The sequence below is a fragment of the Atractosteus spatula genome, chromosome 14, assembly GCF_055471065.1.
Source record: "Atractosteus spatula isolate fAtrSpa1 chromosome 14, fAtrSpa1.hap1, whole genome shotgun sequence".
NCBI classification, from domain to species: domain Eukaryota; kingdom Metazoa; phylum Chordata; class Actinopteri; order Semionotiformes; family Lepisosteidae; genus Atractosteus; species Atractosteus spatula.
In genome coordinates, this window is record NC_142719.1 from 43229406 (window position 1) to 43256064 (window position 26659).

The window sequence follows — 26659 nt, forward strand, 5'->3', positions numbered from 1 at the left end:
ACTCCTACACCACTACACACACACCACACCTGCGACAACTGACTGCAACCCGAACTCGAACACAAAACTACTCGAGTTGTACTACTTGATAATCGCTGTATTATTTTGCACTGTTTGTGTACTGATGCACAGTTTTAACAGATACGGGTGCTGTCACACTGGTACCATACTCGTTGGTTACATTATTATTGTATTTACTGTCTATTGTCCCGTCTGCTGTTCTGTATGTATATACCGCACCCGAGAGACAAATGAGGAACACTTTCCATCATACTATACACCTGTGTCAGTATAATGACAAAGTTCAATCGAAATATTTCACCCCCCCACTTCACGTTTTATTCCCAATGTGAACCAGGGATCATTCCCGTGAAACACTCGGACTCCCGGCTGCCGTGTCCCTCTCCGAGTGGGAGGAACGTTTCGCTCACGTCCAGCGGGATCGTTCGCCCGCAGGGGTCGGGGACACTGTGTCCACTCCAGGAGTGTCCACCCGAGAGGGCAGGCCGTGCAAACACGCGTGTGCGCGAACACGCAGCAGTACTCGCTGCTGCCGTGATGACACCTGCGCTGTGTCGGAATATTTCTCCTTTCTAGATGTGGACGGTGGCTCAGAGCAGCGACACGCGAAAACAGACAGGCGATTCCCACAGGCTGTTTGGACAGGTGAGCCGGCGAGACATGTTCTCACGGTGGTCATTTGAACTGTATCTTAGCCCCCACAGCAACAGGCGAACGAGAACACGCTGTTTACGATAAGACTTCATTGTGCGATTTCTCAGAACCTTGTCTTGCATCAAAGCAGCACTTTTTTAACACTGAAATTTACCAAACACAAACAGTTCAAGTAAATATTAACAAACATAACAGACGTTTACTCCTAGTTATTCATGACATGCATAAAAATTCATCAGTCCACACAACTATACCAGAACCAGTAAATAAACCCATACAATTGCACTGAGCCATACAGCTACACACCCCCCTTCTCCTTTGCACATAATCCACTGATGGTGCTGCTGTGGACTAGGAGTTTGATTATGAGCTAAAATAATTCCTCATTTTGTTAAAGGCCACACTGAGGGATGTGTCTCAAGGCATGAGTTCATCATCTTCTTGCAGAAGATGTGAGGGCTCAGGGGAGATCCTTACAGCTGGTTTCTACACTCTGCTGAAGTGGCTGTCCCACTCTCTTAGAACTCATCCTCGAGAGTCTGGACATTTTCACTTTCTGTTGCACAGAAAGACTGTTACATCATAAAGTTATTCCATACTGCATGACACTTTGTACCAGAGAACTGAAAAACTTGGTCAGTGTCTGACTATTGGCACCAAAAGCCTGTAACCCACAAAGAAAGTAATTTTGGTTTTGTAGAATATGTGCCTTCCAAGAGTAATTCCAATGTATAATCCCAGATATTTATAGGATATAACTTGCTTATTGGACTCACTATGAATTATGACTGCAGAAGGACTGTCCTTCATGCTTAAGATCAAAGATCCGATTGCAAGACAATTGTAACAGACAGACCCTTTCCATTGTGAATCTACTCCCACCAGGGAGATCCCTCTGTGTCCACAAGTGTAAAAGTAACAGACTCGGGAAGTCTTGTGCCCGTTGCAATACGACTCAATTAGCATCAAGTAACTCATCTCCTGGATCACTATTGTACCATCTTCTCTGTTGGTAACGTTTGTACTCCTTGTTGCGTTGTTGTATAGGATTGTGCCGTAAAACAAATTTCCCGGGATAAGAAAGTTTGCATTTAATTCAACGGTAAACTCTTCCATTTGTCTAGTATTTAAAAGCAAGGCATTCTTTTAAAGCTCTTGTAGTTTTTTTTGCAACCACTAGAAAATATCAAATATTAAGACAGTGTAATTAACACAATGGTATATTTACAATAATGGTATGTTAAAGTGTTTTAAAAAAACATGTATGCCACTTGGATAAGTTGACAATCAAAAGAGGCATATCCAGCATAAAAAGGGTACATGGTTTGTCCCTTCAGTGAATTATTTTAACAAACTCACTGGCTAGCAGTCTGTCCCTCTTTTCTGAGCCCCACACTCAAATACTCTCACCCTTCTGTGGACATCACAGCCTCCACCTACCTCCATGCCGAGGCCTTTCTCCATTGAGGGATTCACTGGGAACCGATGCCCTCTATTGGAATACAGTGTAACTGCACCTGTATGTCTCATCTGCACATGACGTGTTACTTTGTCCTGCTCTAGAAATGTGCATGTTTTTAACAACTCAAAACAGCAACCCCGAATGCGACAATCCAGCTAGTGGATAAGAGGCCCACTCCTGAGGTTAAAGCTGAAATGCAGATGACAGGCTGGTAATTGATAAGTCTTGTAAAAAGAGAAAAAAAAACTTGTGACTTCCTAAAATAACTTGTGACTTGTTCATACAGGGAAACGCTCATACAATGGTCTGTCTATACCTGCATTCCAATGGTTACAGCTAAAAAGACTTTGACAGGCTAAACCTGGCATGTCTGCACTAAAAACACCCTGTACAGATCCTTTTTAAGTACACTTTAGTGTTTAGGAATTTAAGTTTCCTACTTAGTGACATCTTTAAAGTCGGGGTGCAGATTACAAAAAGACTCAAAACAGTTACAGTTCCATCTTTTTATTGAATATTAAGGTAAATATTTCACATTAATACAGGCTACATAAAGTAGAGCCACTATACGACATGAAATTTACTCTCATTTTAACCCTTTTTAGTATGTAAACAATTATACATGTATTTACCACTCTAAAAGGTCTGATTTATCTTTATGTAATCATCTAGTTCTTGGCTGCATATAAATAGCTTACAGTACTGTTGAGCCAACAGCCCAAGAACAGTTTATGTGGGTTTAAAGTCAAAATGGCTAAACTAAGCAGAGAATGTATCCTGTTGTACAGGCAATCCATTTGTTCATAGACAGTGGTAAATAGAAGTAACAGCCCACACAGAAATTTTAGTTAGGCACATCAAAAATGGTGTCCATCCTTCCAATTTTAACTTTAGGACACTACAAGTTTAACATCTCAATTTCGTTATGCCTCAATCTTTTTAGTTAACATGGTTCAGATGCACGTTTCCAATATGTGGTGCCCAAGTACCAGGCCAGACCTGTAATGACAGAATAAACATCAATTAGCAAGTCACGTAGAGCCATAAGCAAGACCGTCAGCACTCTGATCCCCTCTCCACTCCCACTGCGATTACACCTCAGGATTCAGCACAGAATCCCACAAGAACATTTCTGCACACAACTGAACACTTAACAAAAATATTTAGTCCTACATATGAATCAGATACATTAAAATAAGCTAGAACTAATTAAAATGGAATGTATATCACAAAAATCCTTAAACGTTTTCAACCACAAACATTTCATTAAAAAGACTGATTGTTGAGGATGAGAAGACCTCAGTTATCACAAAATATTGATTGTCCCCCGACACTTACACAGCAGGCGTGCCACTATAAAACTCTGCCAGTTCCACTACGAACACCAAGGTTTAAATAATTTAACACTTAATCAATTAACTAAATACAAACACATTTTAGCAGGGATTTCTGGTTAGTGTCTGGATACAGATAATGATGAACCAAGGATTTCTCAATATTTCACTGAACACCAAAAGGTCACGGCTAAACATTGTGGACTTATTTGAAACCCAGAGTCGCACTCCAACTGTAACGTACATACTGGTGTTTAATTTTCTGAGTTTCTGCAATAAACCTGAGATACCCCCCCCACTGGCAGGGCCGCTAATGGCAGTAACTTAGTACACACACTTCTACCTGCCCCTCAAAGAGAGAGTGTCAAGAGCGCAGGAACACAGCTCATTGGAGTCTCAGCTCCACTGTGTGGAAATACCTTTTAGAATTTTACCTGCTGGGGGTCTGAGTTCTCTGCAGAATTAGGGACGACTTTCAAGATGGGGTTCCAGGCGGGGTCGGCAGTGTGGAGTCCGTTGTACAGCGGCCCCCCCGGGCCTTCAGCCATGGGGGGGTGAGGCGGAATCATGGTCCCACCGTACATGGACATCGGCAAACCCTGGAGACATACAGCCACGCACGAGATTGAGCACACACCTGCTCGTTTCATCAAAATTAAAATTTCCCGTTCTGCTCCTGGAGGAGGGGGATACAGGGTATCTGCAAGTGTCCACTGGCTCTCTGGACAGACAGTCGAGTGACCCAGAACCAGCCAATAATGGAAGAGGACACAGGAGCGCACTGTGGGACTGCAAGGCGACAATGCCACAGGGCTCCCGGGAGCCATTTCTTCAGAGACTTCACTACAAAGAACCTATTCTCTATCCCAATCGCACCATGAAATGCAGATTTCAGTCGTAAGGACACTTCAAGAGCACGGCATGCATGCTAAAAGCAAATGATATGCAAGATAATTAAAATGATGAGACGATTTTTTTTCTTAATCTATTTAAAACATTCTCCAACGCAAAACCCTAATGGGAAAGCTCTTCTGTCACGGTTAAGAAAAGACATACAAGCTCAGCGGCCTGTATCTGTGCGCACCTTGGGGAAGTCCATGAAGTTGCTGGGCATGGGCTGTTGGTGGAAGGTGTTGGAGGGTGCCACGATTCCAGTATCGTCTCTTTCCATGGGCTGATGCTGGGAGAAAGCAGACTGGTCCGACAGCTGCTGGTGCATCATGTGGTTGCTCATGAGGGGCTGAGACCATCCCGACATTGCCTCTGTAGGGGAGAGGAGGGCACGATGAGCCACCCGCTCACAAGAGCACTAGTGGAGACTTCCAGGATCTCCCTGGGGTGCCCTCTGTTGCACCCCAAGATTAGTAAAGTGACTGGGGGGGGGATTTAGGCAAGAGTGCGGAAGGATTACACACTGCTGAGAAACAACGTAAAGTACCTGAACCACATCCTGATCTCTGCTTTATGTACTCTTAAAAACGGGGACTGTGAAGTTTCACGAGACTGAAATTTATTTTAAACACGCCAAGGTGATTAAACTGACTCTCATAGGGCAAGAGAAAGTACAAGCGTACAACAGGCTAAGAACGCTATTCTAAAAACAAACAGTATGACTTTTCCAAAATTCTGCAGTATACCAGTTAATATCTGAAAGTACACCGGCTGAGAATTGCTGCTGCAGGAATTGTTTAGCATGACCAAAAGAACACTGTCAGCATTACTCTGAGCTGCCGTTAATGACTAGATTAAATGTGAGAAACGGCTTGTCTGTATCGGTGTAAATTAAATTCAGGTTTACTCCACTTCATGCATTAATGAACCTGTTCAAATAAACACATCTATTCCAAACTGCCAGAAGGAGTATGCGTGGCCTTTTTTTTTTACTGAGGCCAGAGTGAGGGTGGTGAAAAGACATTTTGAAACAGAACCTAGTCCAACTTGTTCATGTTTTTAAGCTTTCAGAATAGTACACGGGAAGATCGATTTCTCCAAACAAAAAAAAACATTCACATAAATATCTAGGTAAGAGAGTGCTACCTACAAACTGCCGTAACAATCTACCTAAGTGTTCGGTCTTCCCAAGCCACAGAACAGACAAAACGCTGTTCTGTGGTAGCGAACTCCAGAAGTCTCCACTAGGGGGCGCTCACGTCAGCACCAACAAGTGGGGCTGGCAATCCGGACGGCACGCTTACCTGAGGCGCTGCCAACCCCAAAGGACCAGATGCCCCCCTGGCCGACGGGCGCGGTGTAGCTGGTGGTGAGCAGCGCGGGGTTGACGGCGCCGGTCTGCCGGATGCGCGCCAGCCGCTCTGTGCCGATGGGCGGGGGAACCTTGCGGTCCTGGCTGGAGCTGCTGGCCTTGGCCTGGTTGAGCGCGGGGGCGGTGGAGGAGGCCGACAGCGGGGAGGAGGCTCCGGAGGACACGGAGGGCACGGGGGACTCGCCTGCACAAACACAGCAAACGGCCTCGTGAGCCCCAGCTACTCTGGCACGGCCCTCCCGACGGCCATCGCCTTCCTCCTCCTGGTCTCGCCACGAGGGCGCGACAGCACAGGCCCTCCGAAACAGCGCGCCCAGCCACCACATGCACATGCCCCAGATTCGGACCCATAAACACTGAACTTCTCACCGAAGGACACAGAGCAGCATTTTGAAATATTTACAAAAATTGTGGTACACAATTCATTCTCACGAATCACTCCTTAATACAGACTGCAACAAATGTAGTACACATACAACAGTCACATCGTTAAGACTGTTTTGTCTTGAGATTGTTGTGAAGCATCTGTCCTTAACTAGGAAAGGACAGCTGAAGCACTGTGTGAGCATGTGTGAAATGCTGGTCATCCAGAGCAGTTTGTAAAATATTCAATCACACCTCCAGCAGGAAAACACCTGGAAGGATTTCCTGTGCAGTCTCTGAAAACCACAGGGGTCCGCTTTCAGAGGACAAGTGTGTGGGGGCTGATTTAATGGCTAATGCGAGTCGCTGACAGGTCAGAAACGCACGTGTACATCTCAGGCTATCCACAAGCAGTCTTCGCACAGTAAACACGATTCCTCACTTCCCTCTGTCAGACGTGTGTGTGCGCGTGGGTGGGGAACACTGACGGTACTTTCAACCATGTCATGAAATGATGGCATGGACACGATGCCCCAAAAAAAAGTGATAGTAATCCCAGTACGCTCAGTGAGTAAGTAAACGTGTTCTCGAAGTTCTGCAAGACTTCACATACACAGACGTAAAGACCTCCAACGGCCCCCTGAAATAAAACTTGAGTTCAGGAAAGTTCATGAGATGTGTAAAGAGCAGGCAGTGGGGCGTTTTGTCCTCGGATGGCCAGCGTGGAGAGGGCGAACTGCGTCTCCAGCAGGGCTGTTTCACGCTTCAGCCTCGCTCCGCTCCCACGCTCGTGCAGGTGTCCCCACTTTCACCTCACAGCGCCTCACTGAAGACCGTGACCTGCTGGTGGGGACACCTCTGCACTTTCACCTTACAGCGTCTCACTGAAGACCGTGACCTGTAGGGCATCACATCAGGAAAGAACCCAAGTGATCTGATTATTTTTGTTTAATGTCCACTTTAGTGTTTAATTACTGAACACCATAGTGTAGGATAATGTACAGTAATGTATATCTCTGTTAAAAAGTAATTTCTTTGATGTTTAACTTATGTATTTTGTGATCATGAAACTATAAACAAATGGTATTTCTATATGCGTTTCTCAGGGCCCATTAGAAGATCACCAGCCCTGTCCACTGAACTTCTCAGAACTTTGAAGAAAGTATTAAACAAGCACTGGAGGAACAGAACTTGCATAAAATGTTATTCTACTAAACATTTACTCACTAAAAAGATAAAACTACAACCTGAACAAACAATCTTCAATGTCAGAATGGTTTTAACACTCACGAAAGCCATGTTTTTAAGTCAAGAAAGAAGCATCCATACAGTATTTACAGATGTGCAACTGAACGGCAAGAAGCCATGTCCTCCCTGTTTAACAACGGCCAGTGTAACTTTTACTGCACGTCAAGAAATGGTATCAAATCAAACTGCTTCCAGTTCTAAAACTAGATGAATCACTTTCCTTCATCAACTACGGACTCTGCAGGGGTGACTGGGAGGTGTCGGGAACTAATGAGCAAAGGCCCTCAGTCCCAAGGACGGCAAAAAGAAAAGTGTTTAACCATTACAACCCATCTGTCTCTTTTCTGCTGAGTGGATGTGAACGACAGGAGACGACAATGCTGACAAAGCTAGAGTAACTTTAAGCCTTGCTACAAAAGGTACGTCGCTCTCGATGCCAGAGCCCCCATAGTGCCGAGTGCTTATCAGTGTGAAGGTGTCTGCTGTAGCGCTCACCAGTTCCTCTCCTTCTGAAAAGGGTGAACCGGCACGGACATTAATTTAGACAATCAGGACTATAACACACCTGCAAGGTATGCTGAATGGGCAATAGCACAGAAGCACTGTAAACATTTACCAACACAAAATAATTTCACAAAGAAAGCAAATACCAGTACATACATGAGGTTGAAGCACTCCAAGGATGTGGTGAGAAATGCTGTCTACTGAAGCTGGGAGTCCCTACAGGAGCTGGGCCTTGTAAAAAGACTGGGCTCCCTGATATGCTTGTAGCAAAGCTTGTCAGTGGCGTAGAAGAGGAAGAGATAGAATTGCCAGAAGGGTCTAGAGCATGCATTCCTAAAACAAATAGAAGAATAGGTTTTAAACACTTCCCCCTTAAAAAATTAAAACCTTTTGGCTTCCAAGCAATCTTAAAAAAGCCAGATTGGTATAAAAATGCTGTTACTTTCACTAAAGCACAGTAACTTCATTAACGTGCCATTCTGTAAACTAAAACTTTTAAAACAGCCTAAGATTAAGCGTGCTTGTATGAATACTCAAAACATCGTGCACGAAGGAGCAAACTGCATTGCAAACCATGATTTTAAAGTACTTGCTGAACAGACCAAAGGTTTTGCGTCAGTCAGATGATTTTCTCATAGGGCTATGACCTATACGCAGTCACATCCGAGTTACCGTAAGGAGGAACAGGGTGCTTTCCAAATCGGAGTACACAAACACAGAAGGGAACGAAACGGGATGCTCCACGAGCTGAGCCTTACCGATCGGACTGGTGACAATCCTCTGGGACGCGGGGCGGAAGCCAGGAGCCTTGGAGCCGTCCGGGGGAAGCACGTTCTCCAGCTGCGCCATGTTGCTCATGTATGTGGCCTGAGCGCTGTAGGCCTGGTCAGGGGGGGTTCTCGTGGGCAGGTGGCAGGCGCCCCACACCTGATTGTTGCTGACCTGGCTGCTGTCGAAAATGCTGCTGAAATGATTGAAAAGTGCTGCGGGGCCGAAGTTGGGCGGGAGGGCCTTGTTGCCGTGGTTGATGTGCATCTGGGACCCGTTCATCATGCTGATGGTTGAGGAGAGCTGCAGGGAGGGCGGCATGCCTGGCTGTTTCATGGCCTCCTGCGTCTGGGCCGGAGGCACGAACACGGACTGCTGCTCCTGCTGCATGGAGCTGCCCGGGACCATGGAGTAGAAGGGGGCGCCAGGCTGCATGCGGGGAGAGACCCGGGGTGCGGGTGCGGCGAAGTGAGGTAAAGTGTTGCTGGTGTGCGTCACGGTGCTGGAGCACATGGCGACGGGGCGTGTGGCAGTCAGGCTGGAGGGGGCCGCAGGCTCCGCGCCCGAGCTGTAGGGCATCGGCAGCTGCTGCTGCTGCCGGGCCTCGGCCGCGCCTGCCGGGGGCTGGAGCGAGGACATCGAGGAGGCCGCGTTAGAGAAGGCCCCGCCGGCCCCCGCGCTGCTGCTGTCCGAGGCGCCGCCCAGCGCGGCCGCCGGCGTCAGGACGGCTCCGGCGGGCTGCTCTGCGGCCGGCTTCTCTTTAGCCACTGACGGGGGAGTGCAGGGCTCGGGCTTGGCCGTGGGGGGCGCGATGGGGGGCGGCGGGGGCGGGGTGGGGGGCGCGGCGGACTGGGCGCTGTGCAGAGGGGCGGGGGAGCTGGCCGGCCGCGTGCTGCAGACGCTCGTGACGGTGGCGGTGACGGAGGTCGCGCTGCTGGTCTTGGGGTCTGCGCTGAACAGCTGCTTCCGGACCGAGGAGGGGGTGGGGCTGTTGGTGAGGCAGGCGGGGGGCTGCGAGGTGCTGGAGGGAGGGGAGGCGGTGACGGAGGGGGGCAGCACACCGCCAGCGTATTCCACGTGGGAGGTTCCAGGGCGGATGGCACTGCTGCCGTTGTGTTTGGGGGAGCTGCTGGTGCTCCCAGGACTCACGGGCCGCACGGGGAAGGGGCCCCACGTGTTTGGGGAAGGGGAGAAGGTGCCGCCAAACTGGGCCATGGGCAGGCGGGGGTGTCTGATTTGGTGCATAGTCTGCGCGGCCAGCAGGGCCAGCTGAGGATGGGCGTAGGCCAGGGGGAGAGAGACCGGGAAAGGCGGGCGAACGGTGGCCGAGAGGTTCTTGGCGAGCTTGCTGCCAGGCTGCGACGTGGAGGGCGAGGAAGGCTGGAACGCCACGGAGGAGGAAGGCACCACCGACACCAGGGCCTTGTTGCCGGCGGCGGTGGTGCTGGTGGCTCCGGTGGAGGTGGTGAAGGTGGAGCCGATCTTGGTGTTGGCAGCAGGCGTGCGGATGTGATTCCGGGGAATCAGGTCCTCCAGCTCCTTGGCAGGGTCTTGAATCAGGGCGTTGATGAGCTGCACCGCGTGCCTCGTGGACTCGGTTCCTCCTCTGAAACATTAAAATTCGTATCGTTTCATTTCCAGGCCTGGATTACCTGTCTTAGTCTTTTTAACACCAGCATGTAACGGTGCAACAGATACGAAGTTGACTTCGTGGACGTTGATGCACTGATTCCACTCCTGGAACACAGGATCAGTAAAAAAAAAAAATATTCCGGCAGGTGGAGCCGCTTACCTGATGGTGATCATTCTCTCGCCATTCTTGTCCTTCTGTTTGTCCACATCTATGTGGGCTCCAGTGACGTCCTGAATGGCAGTGATGTTACATCCGCCTCTCCCCATGATCCTGGACACAACTGAGGCAGGAACCGACAACTTCTTAGATCTAGGGGACAGAGCACATGGGCAGGTCAGCACCCCCAGACACTCTGTACCCCTCTCTGGAAGTACAGGGTGTGGTTTCTAAAGACTCAAACCGGAAAACCTAGTCTTTCTTAGCTCTACCACCCATGTGTTAAAAAATGAGAAACTGGAAGACTTCCATTTAAAATCAAAGCCCATCGCATTAAATGTGGATAAATTACATATCAGTCTCATATCAGCGGGTTCAAAAGGCTTACAGAATATTGACGTTTGCTGCATATACACAAATACATTTGGAACAATATGATTCAGTACAAAAAAAAAACTCATCTTGAAAGACCTTCAAGCCAAGAGAAAGGGTTAGACATCATGCAGAGAAACTGAGTAAGCAATGTCTTTTGGAACCATCCCGAAGAACCTTATAATCTTGTCCCTGGCATGTCACTGCACTATAACAGAGCTGCAAGAAACAGGCTTGAAACAAGTGGAAAGGAAATGACAAACCTCCTGACAACTTCCTTCCAGCCCTCTTCTCTCTTTGGGCCTCTTTTGGGGCTGGTCAGGTTCATTTTACCATTGGGCGAGGATACTGGCAGTGAAATAGTCTTTAATGTAGAAGGTAGTGAACTGGGAGTCACGTCATTGATGCCTTCTTGCATTCTGAGGAGCATGAGAAAGATTATACTACTAAAGAGAGCGTCACCTGTGTTTATTTCCAAGATCATCCAAGTCAACAGCCTTCCGTAAACATTCTATGAAATGTTAAAGCCATGCTCTAAACGCAAAGGGAATATCTGCTTCAACTATATAGCCACATCATTCTGGTGCATCAGATGGAGCAGTTAAGAATCTTCCCCCCCACCCCCAAAAAAAATTAGCAGGATTTTTAGAAAAAAATGTAACCTTCACTGGCATTTTATTCTAAAACTTCCAATGTATATGTGAAAAATCTTTGCATCACAATCCAAGCCCGGACTGCGACTACAATATGGAATAAACAGTGACTGCCTACTAGGGCAGCCTGCAACCTAAAACTAAAAAAAGAAAGCAAATCAAACTTAAAGGAAAACAAACCCACCTCCACCCCACCCAGCCCTCTGTTCTTTAATTACAAACGCTGGACGTGAGTGACCAGCCCCCCCCCCGCCCGACCACAGAGTAGGAGAGCGCAGTGCTCACTTTGGCTGCGATTTGGAGATGGAGACGGTGACCTTGTCCTCCCTCTGCGGGGCGTGCTGCGCGGGGCACTGCCTCTTGTCGGCGGCGGCGGAGGGCAGGTCGGGCAGGTAGTTGAGCTCCTGGCTCTTGCTGCCGCTGCTGCTCTCGCTGTTGCAGTCCGTGCTGTCCAGGTTGTCCGAGTCGCTGTTGCCTCCAGCCCCGCCGCCTCTCGGCTCCCCCTGGATTTTGTTTTTGTCCGCTTTCTGCTGCGCTAGCGACATCTGCGGGTCCTGGAGGATGATCTGGGCGTTCTGGGAGGTGTCCCGGGTCTTGTTCTTCTTGTTCTTGCGGTTGGTGCTCGGCGTCGTCACCACGCCGGCTCTCTTCTTGCCGAAGGCGCTGGTGAAGGTGGCGGAGGTGGCCGAAATCCCAATGGTGGTGGTGGTGGTTGCGCTTGGAGGCTCTATGGGAACTTCAGGTTCTACAAAATACAGGAAGGCGATAAGACACACGATAAAGCGTGCAACCCAAGTAGCATAATGTGAACAGAAATCAGTCTTGCTTTAGTCCCCATGAGAAACGTGATCCCAATATCTCGACAAAGCAGTAACTCATGTCATATAACCAGCAGTTAACTTCATACAAAAAACGCATTTCATATGAACTGGCCGGTGTGGTTTGCATCTAAAGTTAAATCTACTCTGAGCATCCCCAATCCACTGTTCCAACACGGGTCTGATTAAAACCCCCGGCTGTTCTTGCCTTCAGCAGAATCCTTTTCGGTATCTTGCATTTCCGAAACCTCCTTTGTTTTAGCTTCCTCCTCCTCCTGCTTCCTCTTCTGCTCCTCCTTCTTCTTCTTGCGCTTCTCTTTGCGCTTCTCCCTCTTGGCGGCCAGGGCCTGCTTCTTGCTCTCCTCCCGGGACTGACAGAGGGGAAGAGCACGATTATTAAGAGGCTGCTCCACACGCCTGAGCCTTACCTCCATCCGCATCATTCGCGCACCACTTAGCCAGGACAAGCTTCCGACTAAAAAATAGGAACCAACATGATTCTCAGGAGCTTGGGATCCTTTTAACTCTGATCTATGATGGCTCTTGGAACGTACTTCTACACACACTTTGAGAACAAATAGGTTTTAAAAACGCCTTTCCTGGGTTTTCTTGGTGCTCAACTGCTCCTTGCATTCAGTTGTAAGAAGACCCCAAGGTCTGAGAATCAAGTGAGGTCCAATTTATTTCTTATATAACGTTTAATTTGCTTTGAATAAAGATACTCAAAACGACTTCAGTAAATAAGCTGCAATTCACTCATTTGAAATCAACCGTGCTAAACACATGGCCAGGGGGCATGTACAGCACAAAACCAACAACAAAAAGCTCAAAGAGAAAGGGCGACATAGCTCTGTATATAGTCTGATGCTTCAAAACAAAAAAATATCCTCTGACCTTTTCCAAGTCCAGCTCCTTTAACAGGATGCTAGCATTCTTATTTGCTTCTGCAGCTTGTTGGTCTTTGGCTTTTACAATGGTTTCCATGCACTGGTGGCATTTCTTCAACAGCTCCTGGGAAGAAGAGCACAGATTTCATCCCCTTAAGACTGGGGCTTCACAACTTTAGCAGAGCCTGGTCTCTGACAACAATGGAAGAGGAAAATTTTCCTGAGCCAAACTGTACATGTTTCATTTAAAATGAAAGCAGATATGAGTACTATCTTCTTATGGGCTTATGTCTACTATTAAGTAGCCTAAAAAGAATCTGGTGTGCTTACTTGTCAAGCAATAAACCAATAATCCAGACATCAGAGCCCACATCTTTTACACAATACATTCCACCACGTTATGTTTCCAGATTGATAAGATACAGAGCAGTTCAACTTACCTTGTCGGCAATGGTGGCAATATATCTCATGCATTCGATGTCGGAAGGGAACTGATTAACTTCTTTCACAAGATACTGGACGACTTTCACGTGGCCCTGCAAAAATAAAAAGTCAGATCTGGAAGCTCCAAATAGCTGGTTCTGAGCCTGGTTTCTTGTGAAACAGCGACAGATGGAAGTTCCAAAGGGCATATAAGGGCTTTCCAAATAAGACACTAGAACAAAGCAATAGTGCAAACCTGCAGGAAATATTCCTATATACTGAGACATGCAGACCGACGTGGGGCGAAAGCTGCACTTGCCTTGCGGAAAGCAGCCATGAGTGGAGTGATCTTCCTGTTGTCGGCGGCATCCACGTCCGCACCAGCCTGGACCAGCAGCTGGACAACGTCGAAGTGACCGCCGTTAGCAGCCAGCCAGAGAGGCGTGTTCCCCTTCTTGTTGCGCACGTCAATATGAGCCCCTCTGTCAAGAGCAACGGCACGTTATTACATCCTTAGTGCAACTTTCATGGTGGCCATGAAACGGAATGTAATGCAAATCACCCACAACTTAAAAGTTAAGCAAAATAAGGAATGTGAGAATGAAGGGAACTGCTGGTTCATGTGGTACATGCATGTGTGTAGGTCCAGAAGAAATTATTAACCCTTGTCAATCAAGTGTTGACTCCTGTCAGTGCAAGGAATCACATTTTCTTCCAAAGAATTTAAGGTTTAAGTGGGTTAAGAGAGCTGTCTCAGAAAAACATAAGTAATTTCCAGGATTTAAAAGGAAGCCATCCCCAAGATAATATAGGCAAGTCTGGTCACTTCTTCTTGCCAGCCCATGAGCAAGAAGGCTTGTGTGTGTTCGCCGTTTCTCCCTATGACAGAGATGGGCCTGTAAATCAAATGTCACAGACTTCTTAAAATCCAGATGGAAGCATATTTTTTACAAAAAAAACAAAAGCCTGTTTTGTGACCCAATATGATCTAATAGGACACTAACAGACAGAACTAACCTATTGATGACATAAAAAGGACTTCTGGATCACTAATAACGAGAACAGATTCAGCTACAGGCTGTAGATAACAGTTTAGTCAAAGCTGGGGTATAACTCAGATTGCAGAACAGACTGCAACTGTTTGACCTAATGTCAAATAATTGTGAATTAAGATCCTATAAACACATTATGTAAGAATTTAAATTGTGGAGTATTTATCCAACGGCTTGATTTTCCAAGTATGCTGTTCAGGTTGAACCAGCAAAAAGATGGGATTTCTGCTGATACTGGTTACCTTTTTTCAAAACAAGTGAACCAGTGATGCTTACTGACAGAGAGACCCTGCAGCTGCCTTCCTGACTCTCGCACTCATACCTGTTGATGAGAAGCTCACAGAACTTGTAATGTCCCTTGTCGGCAGCGATAGTTAAAGCTGTGTCCCTTGACGAAGGCACTGGTGGTGCGTTGACATCGGCTCCTTTGTCCAGCAGGACTCTGCCCACCTCTGCATAGCCTCCTGAAGCAGCCTCCATCAGCGGGGTCAAGCCAGTCTGTGGGGCAGGGAGCACACCAACGTTCTCACAAGCACCCCTCAAAAACCCTCACACCCACATATTGAGGCCATGCTCCTCAGCAATCCATCAACTTGACTTCAATATACTGAAAACCACAGATACCCCTTTAACCGTTTAATCCCTTCAGCTGTACCAATGCCTTCAACAGGTCTGCTGCAACACGCAATATTCCAACCACCAGCGTGGAGCTAATCCCTTTTCTTCTATTCTGGAATGCCACTGCTATGCAAACAATTTAAAATTAAGATATTTAAAACAATGGAACATTGTACTGATAAAAAAATGGAAATCGTCATAAAACTGTGGGCACTTTGCTCTTTAACGCATTTTGATTTAAAAAAACATTTCACTCATGTTCGTATTTCAGAACTTAAATTCAACTAGGCCCTCTGTAATTTGAGATTTATATCACTGGTGCAAAACGAGCCCTTTTAATCCCAGCAGCCCACAAATGCAGTACAATCTGATGGAACTCTGAATGTCATAAAAGCTAGACTGTAAATACGATGAATCATAAGGTAAAATAAAGAGAAACACTGTGGCCACCACAGTTGCATTAGGATCAATGCAGAAAAGGCATTCTCTCACATGTGGCTCTCCTCTGTCTGTAGTAGTGAAGACAGGACAGAACGGCCTAAATGGAGTCTACCAGGCTAAGACCAATTTGTGATTTTAAAGTGTGAGGTGTCTGAAGTGCCCTCTGTTCAGGTACAGCTCCAGGACTCTGGAGTTGCAGACGGACACCTGCCTTGGCCCTGTGCTCCACATTTGCCTTCCTGTCCAGCAGCAAGCTGACCACCTCTGCTCTGCCTTGAAAGCACGCAAGGGTTAGGGCTGTGTTGCGGTTGGTCTCGATCTGGGCATTGATGTCCGAGCCCATGTCCAGCAGTAACTTCACTGCGGGCACATGCCCATTCATGGCAGCCAGCATCAGTGGAGAAATTCCGAGCTTGCTCCCAGTCCTGCAAACAAAGCATTTCATAGAATAAACTTACAACTGTAAAAGGTGCACTCTGATTTTCATGCGCACAGAAGAACCTGCCTACTTCAACCCCATGCTAACATGACTACACTGAAGTCCAAACGCCACATGCCTATAACAATATTCAGCACACAATAACAACGCACTAATAAGTGCATTACAACCTGTGCATGTATGAAATAAAGCAAGCATTATCTAGATCGCATTACTATCTTATGGTTATGTGCAATAAACCAGAATGTACAGTACACAAAAGATGTGTTTTGTATCTTCTGTAATGTGAGCAATTCTGTATACTCTGTTTGTTTTAAGTTTTTAATGCACTTCTCTCTGACTGTGCTTGTTGTATTGTGTATTATTGTACCTTATCGTTACACTGTGCTGTGTTGACTGTGCCAGGCTGCTGTTGCACTGCAATTTATAATAGTATCTTTATCTTATTTTTATCTTTATAATAAAGTATCTATCCAGAGAGCTAAATTACTTGAATTTGAACATTTAGTTACAATACATTTTCAATTTGCCTCAAAGATAGGAATTTATATCAGTGAGGCACAGGGCTCCATTCCTTGTGAGACGCATGTCACTACAACCACAAGAGATGTGGGAGTCCCTCAGCGATGGAATACCTTGAGTTTATCTCCGCCCCGGCGTTGAGGAGGATCTTGATGATGTTGACGTAGCCCCCGGAGGCGGCCAGGCTCAGCGGTGTGTAGTCGGAGACGTTGCGATGCTCTTTATTGGCACCACGCAACAGCAGCAACTCCACAACCTGGAAGGCAGAGCTGAAGTCAGCCTCCGGGCACTGGACCCGTCAGCACGAAACTCTGAGACTTCCAGGAGAACACATTACTACTCCCCACAGCATTTCATCTGAGCACCTTCACCACCTGCGTTACAATCTCAAAAGGAGAGGTTATATTCTTTGCTTTTAATCTGGTGAAGGGAAAAACACGAGACCCAGCAGTACAGAGACTAAGAGCCAGGTCTGGGACAGCTGCATACCTCTTGCCTCCCTCCAGAGCAGGCCAGAGAGAGCGGCGTGTCTTTGGTTCGCTCTGACTGGGCCTCGATGTCTCCTCCTTTGTCCAGCAGGATCTCCACCACGCCCACGTGTCCCGCTGTGGCGGCCAGGATGAGCGGAGTGAAGCCTGGGAAGGGGACAGCATGTCAGACACCTTACAGGCCCCAGTATTTCCAGTAGTAGGATCCACGCTTCACTATTAACACGCTGCACAACAGCATTGCCAGGAACGATCACCAGTCTAACCCTTGGAAGACTGGGCATTTTAAGATCTATTTTAAGGACATGAACGTTGAACAAGCAGTAGGGGGGATGAGATGAGCAGTACCAACCCTTCTTGTCTCTGTGCTCAATGTTGGCCCCGCGCGCTATTAACACCGACACCAGCTCTTCGTGTCCTCCTGCACAGGCCAGCGTCAGCGCAGTGTCGTGGTTGCTTTCCGTCTGCAAATAAACAGCATGTAAGCAGGAGAGCAGGCGCGCAATACAGGCCGCAAAAAGCCGACTGAGGTTCTGACAAGACAGCGCTGGCTAACACCCTGCTTAACTGTAAGAAGGGGAAACATTTCAAACAATGGTGCGTTCTGGGGTTCTGTGGCTAAATACTACATCTAGCTAAAAATAAAACACCCTGCCAAGAGGAAAAAGCTCCCCCTGGTGGCCCCCGACGCGGAACTGCACTTCTGAGGGCGCGGGAGTCTTACGTGCGCGTCTATGTCCACTGACGGGTAGAGAGGCAGCATCGACGGAGGGGAGACGGCGCTGCTGGGCGTCTGGGCCGGGGGCTGAGGCGTGGGCGAGGGGGTAGTGTTCAACATGGGCACTCTGCTGCTCACCGCTGCAACACAGAGGTGGGGAAACATGAACCACCCGCACCGATCCTGTGCCAGGGGGACCCACCGGACGCCCCGGCACTGCCCTCTGGACAGAACTGGCCAGCTCGTCGTGCACAACAGGAGCAGCAAGAAACTCGTTTTCACTCACCAAATTAACTTTTGGAACTAGAACAGGGGTAAACAAATCTAACTGGAACATCTCACCTGCTCGAAGGAATAGTGACGTTAAGCAAATTTCAATCAGCTCTTTGCGATGCCCGTGTTCAAAGCAGACAAAGCCCGAATGAACACAAAACGGCTTTTAAGTAACAGCATGAGAAATACTCCATAGTTCATCTAATACACAAATCTCCTTTGGAATCCTATATTGTACAACACAATGTCAATAAATTTCATCCCTTCAAGATCAAAAACATCTTTTTTTGCCAGAACAAAAAAAGCAAGGTACGCTTAGCTTGCTGGTGTTAAAATGCCCTCCGATGGAAAGGGTCTAATTGGCCCTCCATAGGTTGTTTTTGCACTTAACGCCGTTAACAAAATTGAAGAACGCAAAAATTCTCTGCACTAGACTCGTTTAAGTCACGAGTACTCTGGACAAATTTTCAGCTTTGATTTTCCACCTGCAACAGCAATGACTTTAACAGTTACAGTAGTTTTAACAGCTCATAAAGCTGCAGAAATAGAACATGCTTTAAAACGTTCAGAAGTAAAATTAACATGGCAAAGCAGTGCAATAACAGGGGGGAAAAAAAATGGAACAATTGCTGGACTTATGGATTAAAGATCTGGACAACAGAAACACTCCTACCAGAAGGAAGAAAGCTACAAGCTTGTATAATGACCTATAAAATGCGCTGGAAGAGGAAGATGCTGCAATGAAAAATGACTGTCAACGCTGTAAAGCTCTAATTGAGTCTGGACGTTAATTTATCCGATGTCCTGGCAGGTAAAGTAATCAGTCAACTTAAATACAAAACATTTAAATGCATTTCAATGCTTTAAACAAGACAGTTAAAAGGTTAAAATTAAGTCGACCTTTTGATTATTTTTACAACAATTTTTGGTCTCATTGCTCAGAAATATATAAACATAACATGATAAAAAAAACGGCAAATAAATGTAAACTAAAAATGTTTTGCCGGGTAACTGACACCACTCTCAATTTTCAGCGGGAAAACAGCAGCAGTGTGGAGTAGGCGTGAGGGCTCTCGATTTATAACTGGAAGGGTGTGGGATGCTGCTGCTGTACCTTTGAGCACAATGTCCTGTAAAAACTGCAGCTGTATACATGGAGACCAACACAAGGCGTTTTGCATGAAAGCACGAGTTAAAATAGTAAAGAACTGTTCTCTCCAGCTCCAAAAGCAGCCATATACTTATTTGGCATTTCTGTTGATGCACTATATCTTTCCAACTTGTCCACCCTGCATGATTACAGAGTTCACTGCAGGAGGTCAAGGAGACCCTGCAGGTGTTACACAGACCAGTGTGAATCGTGGATCGGGCAATCCTGATCTCACACACACAAGCCAGACAAACACCAGTGATTTCTGGAGTGTACAGGACTTTGTTCAAGCCTACCGGCAGCACCAGAGAATGTTCCATCTTGCACTAGGGATACCATAAATCCAAGCTGATTTTAGAAGTGGTTCCTCAAAAGTGTTCCTTACTGAATCTCCATTATCTGGTTCACCTTAATCAGTAAAGGTGCCGCACTGTGGGCAAAGCTTGTGCCCTGTAGCTCAACAGCTGCTAGAATGAGTTATATGTCAACTCTGGATTCCTACCTGGAGTTAGCTCCCTATGTGACTTCCAGACTCTTATGTGACGGGGTGTAGAACCTCCACCTGCTGCAGAGTCTACAGGATGAAAAGCTGCAGATGGCCGTGACTGTGAATGTTTCAGAAGAACATGTGCATAGTCCTCATCCCTTTGCTGGTACAGGAATGACAGTAGTGCAACTAGTTTAACTGACAGCTCCAAGGGGGGCCTATAACAAACCATGGAGTGCAAAACAAGTATCGGATGTTAAAACTACACCGGAAACAGAAGAAACTGGAGTGCACTAGTTTCCTCCTTTCTGCATTAAAATGTCTTACACATGCAATTTCAGAACTCAATCACTTTGATCGGACAAGAGTAAGCCCAACAAGGGTGCTGAAAAACAATTCAAGGCACATCCTTTCAGTAGAATATTTTCAACCATAAATATAAATAAAAACAAAACTTCAGATACACACTAAACTCCTCTGCTGTTCAAAAAAAAGGTCAAACTGATTTGATCTGCAGCTCACTCTGTCAAGTGTGCAGCACATCACCTCTCTGCTCTGGCCAGCTCAAGGTCCTCTACAGCACCCTGGGGGCCCTCATTTCAGCTGAATTACATAATTGAAGACTTAACTGAACGGACAGGTTGCTTAACTGGAATGTGAGACAGTTCTTTTTCTACTAAAATATTTGGGATTTAATGTTCCTTATTAAATGTAATAGTTGAAAGGCAACCTCCAACATTTTTAAAAGCTGAATTAGCCTGTATAAAGAATGTTGAGTCTTGGATTATTTTCAGGAAGGTTATATTTAGTTTTCAAATCATAACCTTTCCAATTACATGCACTATATATAAACTATATATAAATTATTGAATACTTACAGTTTCCAGCTTTACTCTATTGAAAGCACAACAAAAAATAACTGGTATGTCTACTGTAGGACTACTTCATCAGGGAAGAAACAGATTTTAAGACTTGCTTTGTAACACACCTGCAACAAGGCTTTCAAAATGTAATGTCCACAAGCGATTTAAACCAAAAATTGCATAACCTTAATGAACTTCAGAGCAGTAAAATTCTGTGCTAGGAAAGTTGTAATTAAAAACCCTTAGGTGTGCCACCATCATCAAAGAACCAACAAAACTTTAAGATAAAAAAACTGAAAATAAATGTGCTTTTACCAAAACAAACCTAAACCCGAGTCCTGAGACTCAACACCAAAGACGGTGCAGGTTTCCTGTGTGGTCCTGGGCAGGATCAGCAGGCAACACCAGAACCGGTCCTCAGAAGACAAGGAGAGCATTTTAATCAAACCATACCCATCCTCCCACCACTAACAAAGTGCAGCAACCACTATTTATCCCTGGAGCCTGCGTACTTAACTGCAACTGCAGTCAACAAGATTTGAGTGCAACTTTAAAACAAACACTAACCAGCTGCTAAATGAATGACATTTGCCAGTTCAATGAAATCGTTACTCTCTACACTAAATACAACCCAGTGCAGAGCATATAGCATTGAATTTAGTGCTGAAAAAGGTATTCCATGTAGCAGGGAAAAGATCAGGATTTTCAATTTCATATTAAAAAAAGTGTTTAAATGCTCCCTAGTTCAAGGCGTGATAAATAAAAGCCCCTTTGCACTTTTTAATAAACATCTGTCTACAAAGTCACAATGGGGAACCAAAAGGAGAACAAATGAACACCACTAATTCTGAACATGGTGAACTTGAATTCTTTATTACTCTTAAGAATGAAGCAGGAGGTGAGGTGTTAACCTTGGTCCTGCCTTCCCTACTCTCAATGCACTGCAATACTCCCAACAACATGCAGAAAAACATCTAAAAGGGGGCTCAGTCAACAGACAGCTCACTAACACACGGGCCCTATACAGAATAGGAACAGTGTAGCTTTGCTGGCGTGCTTGTTCACATATCGGTGTTACACCACTGGTGAATCATCAGTGTGATCTTAATGTTGCATTGCTGCCTAAATCAAGTGTTTACAGCAGCATTGTTGGTGGGTATTTCTGTAGTTTTCATTTTTGACTGAAAATGCTTTTTTCGGTCTGTAGCATGCTGCGAAATATCGGCTCGGGGTCTGTGCACTATTCTCCTTAATGTCAGGTGCCGTTAGCCCAACCTGACCTACAGTAGGTGAAGCTAATGCCCGTTTTAAACTACACCGTTAATGACATCAATGTACCTGAGCTTCAGTGGAACAGAACCTGACGACACCACGCCCTGCAGGAGTCGAGTCTGAGGCCCTTGGCCTAGAGGATCCCCCTTCCTGCAAACCCCTCTCAGCCCAGCTGCTGGCCGAAGCCCTTGTACACTGCTGCCTCTGGCTCAGCTAAAAATGCACAATTGGTCAATTTAATAAAATGTTCTGAAATTAAGTAGTAAGTGCTATCATCATGAAAGCAAAACCCACAACTTTCAAGTAATTTACATTTTAGCCAAGTTGCACTGCACTTGATTAAAAAGCAGGAAGCCATGTTAAAAAGATTTTAGAGAGGAGGCAGAAGATGAATCTAGCCTTCTGAATGGTACCGCAGTATAACCAGTGCGCACAGTCATGCCTAAACAATGGGCTCAAACTTATTAGGAACACATGCCAATCATATCTTGCAAATTGCTTGAATACATTATATTATACATTGATCCATAAGGTCTAATGATGACCACTTCATAGAACCAAAAAGATAATTAGGATAATAATAATGCTCTACTGAACAGCTATGAAAGATACCATAAGGTCTTTATGAACTTGATAAAGGCAGATGTTGATTCATATGCTGCAAATATGCCTGCTGATGAACAATAGTTATCTTACTAAGTACACTGCTCCCATCAGAGTGCTGATCTTTTACAGCACAAACATGGCAGCAATAAAGTATGGCACAGAGTTTTCATGGAGCTAAATCACTTCTACATGTACTATTCTTCCTTAATACAGGAGTTTCCTAGGAAACTACAAGTAGTTTATACATGTAAAAATATGCTTATTACAGCTTCTAAACATTATGCAGGACTGTCAAGCAACCATTAAATTCAGGACTGGTAGACGAACCCCTCTCGATTGTAACAGCTCTTAAACAAGATGGACCATACCATATTTCAACACCGGAACATGAACAAAGCTTTTTACTGTCCTGATGTGCATAAATACTGTAAAAAACATGCAATCTCTGGTGCCATCACTCTGTTAGGAAGTAATTTCAATTTTCATCTACTTCCCAGAAAAGGTTCCCAGTGCAAAAATTGATGTTTCTCTTCAACTTATTACAAAATTTGTTGAAATCATTCTTCATAACATCATTGCACATTCATTTATTCCACTCAAAGGATCAGTGTTAATATAATTTCAAATGGATTTAAAAAAACAAAGTTGCATTGTAAAATATTTTGGTCTTCTTCAAACCAAAATATTAGCTTCAGGTTTAAAAATCATACTGAAATAACATGGATACCACAGAGAAATTTAAACTTTATTTCAGTAAATCTTCACCTAGCACTTTTGCTTTAGCTTAATCTAATTACAACTTAAGTATTTAATTTCAAAATGCTCTAATACTGGGGCCAAATAACAGGTTTTCAATTTCTACCTGGAACAGGGGAACAATGCAGTTTGATCAAGTATGAGACCATGAGATTCAGGAGCCCAGCTCTGCCTCGCAGCTCTAGATTACTGATCTGTGTAATCGTTCCCAAGATGAAACATAAGGAAGCCAAGAGTTCTTGATCATTTGGACCTGCCTATTTCTGTCAACCTGCTCTTGCTACCTTCAAAGCTCTTCACGTGGGCCAGACCTACCCGCTGGACTGACTTCCTTCCACAGCAGAGACTGAGAAGACGTGAGAGTGCTACACAGAGGTCGGGGTTTCCATGCAACGGCACTCCACTACCACCACCCCCAAAAAAAAAAAAGGCTCTCACCGAAGCTTTTTAAAATATTTAGTGTATGGCTGCTGGTGTAAAGCACGAAAAATAAAAGTGAAAACTTGTTCTTAACCCACCTGCCATTATGTCATCTAGGGTGTCAGTGAGCGTCTGAGCTGGTGTGGCCACCATTAAGCCATCTGGAGCCTGGGCTAAGAGGCCCGGTCCCAGCCCCGCCAGCTGCTGCTGCTGCTGCTGGCTAACCAACACCCTCTGCAGGTCGGGGCCGCTGCCGGGGCAGTCGGCGCTACTGGTGAAATCGGTGGACTGCTGGGAGGCCAGAGGCTGGATAGGGACGAAGCCCGTCTGAACGGGAGCAGGGGGGCCTTGCTGCTGCGGTGGGGGAGGGGGAGGCGGCTGCTGCTGCTGAACGTCCCTGTACAAGATGGTGTCCACCTGCGGCAGCTTGGAGAAGTCCTCCTCCTCTTCCTCCTCCCGCCCCGGCTCGGCCTCCTCCGTGTCCGAACCCTGCGGGGGCAGCTGCCCAGAGTCCTCCTTCAGCCCCTTGGCCTCCATGTACTCTTTGGTGAACTGCTGCTGGGTCTTGAGCTGTAGCTGCCGCTCCACCTTCTGCAGCTCCTTCAGGATCTTTTTCTTCTTCTGCACTTGCTCTTCGCGGCTCTTCTTGAGCTCTTCGATCTTGTCTTTGGTGAGAGGCTCGCCCTGGATGAGCTCCAGCGACTGCAGCTGAGCCTTCTCGATGGCGCTGATCCGCTGGCCCAGCTCGTTCAGCTTGCCCTCGGTCTCCTCCACGATGCACTCCAGGGGCTGGTAGGGGTGGAAAGGTGGCAGGAGGTCTTGCTCCGCAGTGACCTGCAGGGGGCTTGACCTTTGCTTGGATGCACCTAAGCACATGGAAAAATAAACGATTTGGAGGAAAAAAAATAAAAATGGGGGAAAAAAGCCATGCAAAAAAATTACTCGCCCACAAAAATTGAAGTGTCACATAAAAAAACGCATGTCTGCTTAGCATAACGTGGTTAAAGCGGGCAATGGCTTTGTTATGAACAAAGCGGAACAAGGCGCCTGACGAGCCAAACAGCCCAGCCTCTACCCAACAGAGGCTGCTGGAGAGAAAGACCTCACAAACCCAAAATCCATCACAAGAACACCAGAGGCACAAAACCAGTGAGATCTGTTTGCTAGGCCCTGACCAAACTCATTTCACGGCTACAATGACTGTACTTCTGAGAAAAAACATCATTCAGTACATGACTGTTACATACACACCTAGTCCTGGTTCCAAAACCCCCCATGCCTGAAGAACCAGGCCTCTGCTGAGCTGCTCTTCAGGAGCTGTGACCACAGCTTCAGCACAGCACTGATGCAACAGGAACAAGCCGTCGACCTCAGTGGAAGTCAGCAAGGGGAAAGCCCTAACAACTGATGATGTTTAGATTCTGAACATTTGTGCATGAATAGAAGTGACCCAATTACACCAAAAACCTCATAGCATGCCACTTGCACTACAGGGAAAATCATCTAAACTGTGAGCATTCTGAAAATGTTTTAATGAACATGACCTTTCATTTCATTACAAAACTACGAGCCAAGAGAAATTTACAATTCTCGCAACTCACTGTCAAGGGCTTAAATAATCTTGCACCCACATACAGCAGTGAACTGTTAACCAACTACACACCTGCAGATTTTCCATCTTTGGACTCCGGACCTCTTTCAGTTCCCAAAACTAGGTGCTGTACCCTGGGGAGATCTTACTTTTCGTCCTACAGTTCATAAACTATGGGATGAAAGATCATCCCATATTAGATCTTGCCAGTCTGCGTTTTTCAATCCTGTCTTAAAAACTCACTTTTACTCTTAACTTGGACTAATTTATCATACAAAACTCAATATCTATGATGTTTACATTTTTGATTGAGCTTTAATGAGTTTAAAAGCCCACCAAACTCAAATTCAGCACTAGTAGAATTTTTTGTAAGGCTTCTACCATTGTAGAGAAGGGTAACCATTTTTAAATCATGACCACACTGATTAAGATGTGCAGAATCCTCACCAGTAAATACACATAAAATACATTTAAAATGATCTGTAAATTAATGTATTTTGAATGTTTACGGTTTCTGACATTCACAAATGAGGTTTCAAGTCTCACTGCCAGAGCAAGAGGTCCTAGGAATTGAGAGGGCTATAACGACAAGAGGATTGTCATACTAATATATTAACTCACTAATTCTTAACTGAGCAAAGCTCCACGGCCAAAATATTGTCTTTTCTTTTCAGCATGGAACAAACCTTTACCTGCTCCTGTACTTGGGACTACAACAGCCCACTGCTGCCCTAAGAAGGCTGTCCCATGTGCATAAGGGGGAGAAATACAGCAAATATAGTGCAGGCAAAACACTCACTTACAGTAGGTTCCTGTTTACATAGTATTAGCATTATACACCCACAGACTAAGGAGCGTTCTTCTGACCTGAAGGGTCAGCAAGATGTCACAGCTAACACTGACCATACAGAGATGCAAAATGAGCTTGAATGCGACCAGGCAGCCAAGCAACACCAGTTCATCTTACAGGCAACCAAAGTACTGCTGGCCCTTTACCATCTAGAACTATCCAATGGAAAATGCTCTTCATCGCCAAAATGTGCTCCCCCATCACTCCTAATACATTTCTAAGCTCTCAAAGAGTTATTTTAACACTAATATGGGGTTTCTGGTTTCTTGCTTTAAAACAATACCTTTATTGAAATGCAATAAAACTTTACTCATAAGTCTAAAAATATGACATCATACAGAACCATACAGTAGCTCCACTTGGGCTGCACTTGATTCACTGTGGAGCAAGAAGCACTATCATCCCCTTTACACAGACAGGTTAACTGTTAGCTCCTTTTAACGCTGCTTTAAATGCCTTTTTTGACAACTTGGGTTATCCAGCTCAGTTAACCTGCAGTATCTAGCAAACCACAGAAGGCAACATCCGCCCAGCGTGGCCATTTAAAAACTGGA

General features: G+C 45.8%; 1 protein-coding gene across 4 annotated transcripts in view; it reads right to left on the bottom strand.

Annotated features, from left to right (window-relative positions):
* Positions 1–2628: 2628 nt before the first annotated feature.
* ankhd1 (ankyrin repeat and KH domain containing 1) overlaps positions 2629–26659 on the bottom strand; it is a 69276-nt gene continuing 45245 nt past the window's right edge. For all 4 annotated transcript variants that reach the window (XM_088932384.1, XM_088932382.1, XM_088932386.1 and 1 more), the window contains 20 exons: positions 23763–24530; positions 17844–17977; positions 17472–17583; positions 17121–17266; positions 16745–16887; positions 15882–16095; positions 14934–15109; positions 13879–14041; positions 13577–13672; positions 13144–13260; positions 12458–12620; positions 11717–12176; positions 11042–11197; positions 10410–10559; positions 8608–10223; positions 8006–8182; positions 5667–5918; positions 4556–4734; positions 3906–4070; positions 2629–3136 (listed from right to left, as the gene is read on the bottom strand). In XM_088932384.1, coding sequence (XP_088788510.1) covers positions 3077–3136; positions 3906–4070; positions 4556–4734; positions 5667–5918; positions 8006–8182; positions 8608–10223; positions 10410–10559; positions 11042–11197; positions 11717–12176; positions 12458–12620; positions 13144–13260; positions 13577–13672; positions 13879–14041; positions 14934–15109; positions 15882–16095; positions 16745–16887; positions 17121–17266; positions 17472–17583; positions 17844–17977; positions 23763–24530 — 5447 coding nt within the window. In that variant the 3' untranslated portion in view covers positions 2629–3076. The remainder of the gene's footprint in view (positions 3137–3905; positions 4071–4555; positions 4735–5666; positions 5919–8005; positions 8183–8607; positions 10224–10409; positions 10560–11041; positions 11198–11716; positions 12177–12457; positions 12621–13143; positions 13261–13576; positions 13673–13878; positions 14042–14933; positions 15110–15881; positions 16096–16744; positions 16888–17120; positions 17267–17471; positions 17584–17843; positions 17978–23762; positions 24531–26659) is intronic.